Source organism: Antrostomus carolinensis, unplaced genomic scaffold (genome assembly GCF_000700745.2).
Source record: "Antrostomus carolinensis isolate BGI_N321 unplaced genomic scaffold, ASM70074v2 scaffold8847, whole genome shotgun sequence".
Taxonomy (NCBI): domain Eukaryota; kingdom Metazoa; phylum Chordata; class Aves; order Caprimulgiformes; family Caprimulgidae; genus Antrostomus; species Antrostomus carolinensis.
The window spans coordinates 1-4,035 of NW_010327995.1; the positions used below are offsets into that span (position 1 = coordinate 1).

The 4,035-nt window shown below is 55.6% G+C and overlaps 1 protein-coding gene across 1 annotated transcript; it reads left to right on the plus strand.

The window, feature by feature from the left end:
• Positions 1 to 1,742: 1,742 nt before the first annotated feature.
• On the plus strand, positions 1,743 to 4,023 carry LOC104528150 (SH3 and multiple ankyrin repeat domains protein 3; the record flags this gene model as incomplete). The annotated part of the gene is made up of 1 exon (XM_029085980.1): positions 1,743 to 4,023. A coding segment is annotated over one exon (2,281 nt), but the record flags the coding sequence as incomplete, so codon positions are not given.
• Between the last annotated feature and the right edge of the window lie 12 nt (positions 4,024 to 4,035).

Sequence of the window (4,035 nt, forward strand, 5' to 3'; positions counted from 1 at the left end):
TTCTGTGCACGTACCACCCCACACAAAGCTCATCCTCTGAGCCTTTGTCCAGTCCAGTGCTCGCTGGCCAAAATATTCCCATTTTCCCCAGCAGACTCCACATCTGCAGGCGTTGGGTGCAGTTGCTGGTGTCATAGGAGGGTCAGTTGGCAAAGCCCCGTGAATGCTGGTGGACATCATGGCAGAGAAAAGCGTTAGAGACAAGAAGGCAGGTGGGCACCGTGCTGCTGTGCCAGGCCCTGGGCAAATGGAAACCTTGAAACCAGCTGAACTGTGACTGAATTTATCTGGCATTGGAAGGGGTTGCCCAGGGCAGTGGTGGAGTCCCCATCCCTGGAGGGATTGAAGAGTCGTGTAGACACAGTGCTGAGGGACATGGGTTAGTCATAGGGGACTGGTCAGTGTTGGGTTCATGGTTGGACTCCATGAGCTTAAAGGGCTTTTCCAATCCAGGCAGTTCTGGGGTTCTGTGAAAGGGAGTCATGGCCAGTGGACCAGGACTTGGCCAGGAGGGACAGGCTGATGAGGGCTGGAGTGAGCCAGGCTTGTGTCCCTGCAAGAACTTGCTCTGTTAAGGGATTTTTCCTCCGCTTTCTTTACTTCACACGATTCTCTTGCTCCTTCACTGAGTTTGACAAGCACCTGAAAAGCTCTTGCTGTGCCCCCAGGTAGTGAGTTCACAGCAAGAATGACAGAATCTGGCTTCTTGGGTACTTCCAACTCTTGAAACACACAACTTCAGCTCCTGCTAGGCCCTGCGTCTGCGTTCCGTCTGGCACCTTGGAGCATATGTAACCCCTCGGGGGAGAGGGGGGAGTGTGACAGGAGAACAGCGGGTTGAGAACCCGCGCAGGGAGGTGACGGGGTTTGCTGGGAGCTGCACAACCTGGTGGCACTCAGCTGTCTCACACCTTGGCACTTGGGTGTCAGGAGGTTTGATGGAGCGAGTGTTCAGTTCTGTCACTGTTGCCTTGGTCTGGAAAGCGGCTGGGAGAGCGTTGGGCACAACTGTCTGAGGGATTTGAAACAACGTGAGATGTTGTGAGGGTCGTGACCACCTTTCTGTGCCAAGTGAACATGAGCGACGGGCCAGACTGCAAAGGCTGGCACCAAGCAAATGAAAGATGAGGTGGGAAGTCACCTCAGAAGAGAAGTGGGGTGGGGGGAAGAAAGGGATGTCATCTGTCCAGCTAGAACAAGTCCAGAGGAGGCCACCAGGATGATCCAAGGGCTGGAGCACCCCTCCTATGAGGACAGGCTGAGAGAGTTGGGGCTGTTCAGCCTGGAGAAGAGAAGGCTCCAGGGAGACCTTCTAGTGGCCTCCCAGTACCTGAAGGGGCTCCAGGAAGGCTGGGGAGGGACTTTTCATAAGGGCAGTTAATGACAGAACAAGGGGAAATGGGTTTAAGCTGAAAGAGGGGAGGTTTAGATGAGATATTAGGAAGAAGTTCTTCACTGTGAGGATGGTAAGACACTGGAACAGGAAGGAAGGTGTCCCAACCGGCCAAGGAAGCTGTGGCTGCTCCTCCCTGGAAGTGTTCTCGGCCAGGCTGGATGAGGCTTTGAGCAACCTGGTCTAGTGGAAGGTGTCCCTGCTGCTGGCAGGGGGGTTGGAACTGGATGAGCTTTCAGGTCCCTTCCAACCCAAACCATTCTATGATTCTATGACTTTGCAATGACTGTCGTGCTCTGGGTTCTCTGGAGATGTCCTCACTGACTTCACTGTTCTTCTTGTTTTCCAGGCGAAGACGAGAAACTTGCTGCTTCTTTGCTAGATGGGAAGTTTCCCCGGAGCACATCGATGCAAGACACTGTTAGGGAAGGACATGGAATCCCACCACCACCTCAAACAGCCCCACCTCCACCTCCTTCTCCATATTACTTTGATACAGGACCCCCTCCATCCTTCTCGCCACCTCCACCCCCAGGAAGAGCTTATGATACCATAAGATCAAGCTTTAAGCCAAGCCTGGAGGCCAAACTCCACGGACTCCCACAGGTCATTAGCGCAGCTGAGATGTACGATCAGGCGAGGACTTCCATTCCTTACCCTGAAAGGCAGAAGAGGGCCCGATCCATGATAATCCTACAGGATTCCTCTCATCTTCCCGTGGAGCCAACAGAGATCCCCCGGCCTGGCCCATCTGCCACCCCTCCGGAGAAGCTGAAGAGGAAGGGGAGAGCGATTGACAACCCGTATGCCAACATGGGCCAGTTCAACGTCAGCCTGTTTGCTCCCACCAAGCCACAGAGGAAGAAGAGTCCTCTGGTTAAGCAGTTACAAGTGGAGGATGCTCAGGAGAGAGCAGCACTGTCCATCACCGGCGGCTTTACAAGGGAGCCCTCTCCCACCCGCAGGAGCCATCGCCTGAGCGGAGTGGAGTATCAGCACCACGCCGGCATTGCTCAGGTCGAAGCCACAAGCATCCCCTTCGCCACTGCCATCGCTGGAGTCATGAAGGACAGAGACCGTCGTCTGGATGAGAGGCGGAAATCCACTGTCTTCCTCTCGGTTGGGGCCATCGAAGGAAGCCCCCCCAGCAGCGACATGCCATCCTTGCAGCAGTCCAGGTCTATCGACGAGCGGTTGTTAGGAAGCCGAGATGTACTACTGCCTTCCCCTGTCTCAGCTTTAAAGCCATTAATTAGCAGCTCATCCTCAACGTTCATCCACCCCCTCACAGGAAAGCCCCTGGATCCGAACTCGCCACTGGCGCTTGCGCTGGCCGCAAGAGAACGGGCCCTCTCAACTCAAGTCCCATCCCGGTCACCCACCCCCATCCACAGCCCAGACTCAGACAGAGCAGCACCCCTGTTTGTGGACATCCAAACCAAAGAACCAGAGAGGGGGGAGTTGGAGAGCTTGGTGTCCCCTGCGTACTCACCCGGAGGCAAAGGGGCCATTGGAACGGACTCTGGGACTTTGGCCCCTGCCAAGAGCCAGTGGGGAACTCCATCCACGCTGAGGAAAGAAACCGAGGCAAGAGCAGAAACGCCCGGGAAGGAGGAGAAGAAACAAGAAGACAAGAAGTCCATGATTATTAGCATAGTGGATACATCGCAGCAGAAGACCGCTGGCCTCATCATGGTTCATGCCACAAGTAATGGCCAAGACGAGATAGGACTGGAGATAAAAGAGGAGAAACCGGCTGTCCCTGAAGAATGCACAGAGCCAGCGGAGTCCCCCAAAGCCGAGACCCAGCCCAGTCCGGTGGGAAAGCCTCCAGTCAGTCCAGCCTCTGACAAGACGTTGGGACAAGGGAGTTCGGAGGAAGAAGTGGAGCCCTACACAGTTACCCTCCCCCCAGCTCAGTTGTCTTCAAGTGACGAAGAGACCAGGGAGGAGCTGGCCAAGATAGGGCTGGTGCCTCCACCAGATGAGTTTGCAAACGGGGTCCTGGTCACCACCCCTGGCACACCGGTCAGCCACCTGGCTACGCCTAGCACGCCATCCATACCAGCGGCAGCAGTAGCACCTTCTACCACTGGCGGAACACCCTCAGGGAAGCCCTCTGATGCCCCCGTAGCCCCGGAGTCTGCTGCAGACTCGGGAGTGGAAGAGGTGGACACCAGAAGTTCAAGTGACCATCACCTGGAGACCACAAGCACCATCTCGACGGTCTCCAGCATGTCTACGTTGTCCTCAGAAAGCGGGGAGCCTACTGACACATACACTTCCTTTGCGGATGGACAAACTTTTATACTCGAGAAGCCACCAGTGCCTCCAAAGCCAAAACTCAAGTCCCAGCTCAGCAAGGGGCCAGTTACTTTCAGGGACCCACTTTTGAAGCAGTCTTCGGACAGCGAGCTCATCTCCCAGCAACATGCGGCCACTCTGGCATCAGCCAGCATTGGCCGGCCACGCTACCTCTTTCAGAGAAGGTCCAAGCTATGGGGGGACCCCATGGAGAGCAGGCCAATCCATGGGGCTGACGATGACAAGCCAACTGTGATCAGTGAGCTAAGTTCCCGACTACAGCAACTGAATAAGGATACACGATCACTGGGGGAGGAACCAGCCGGGTCCACCTTAGA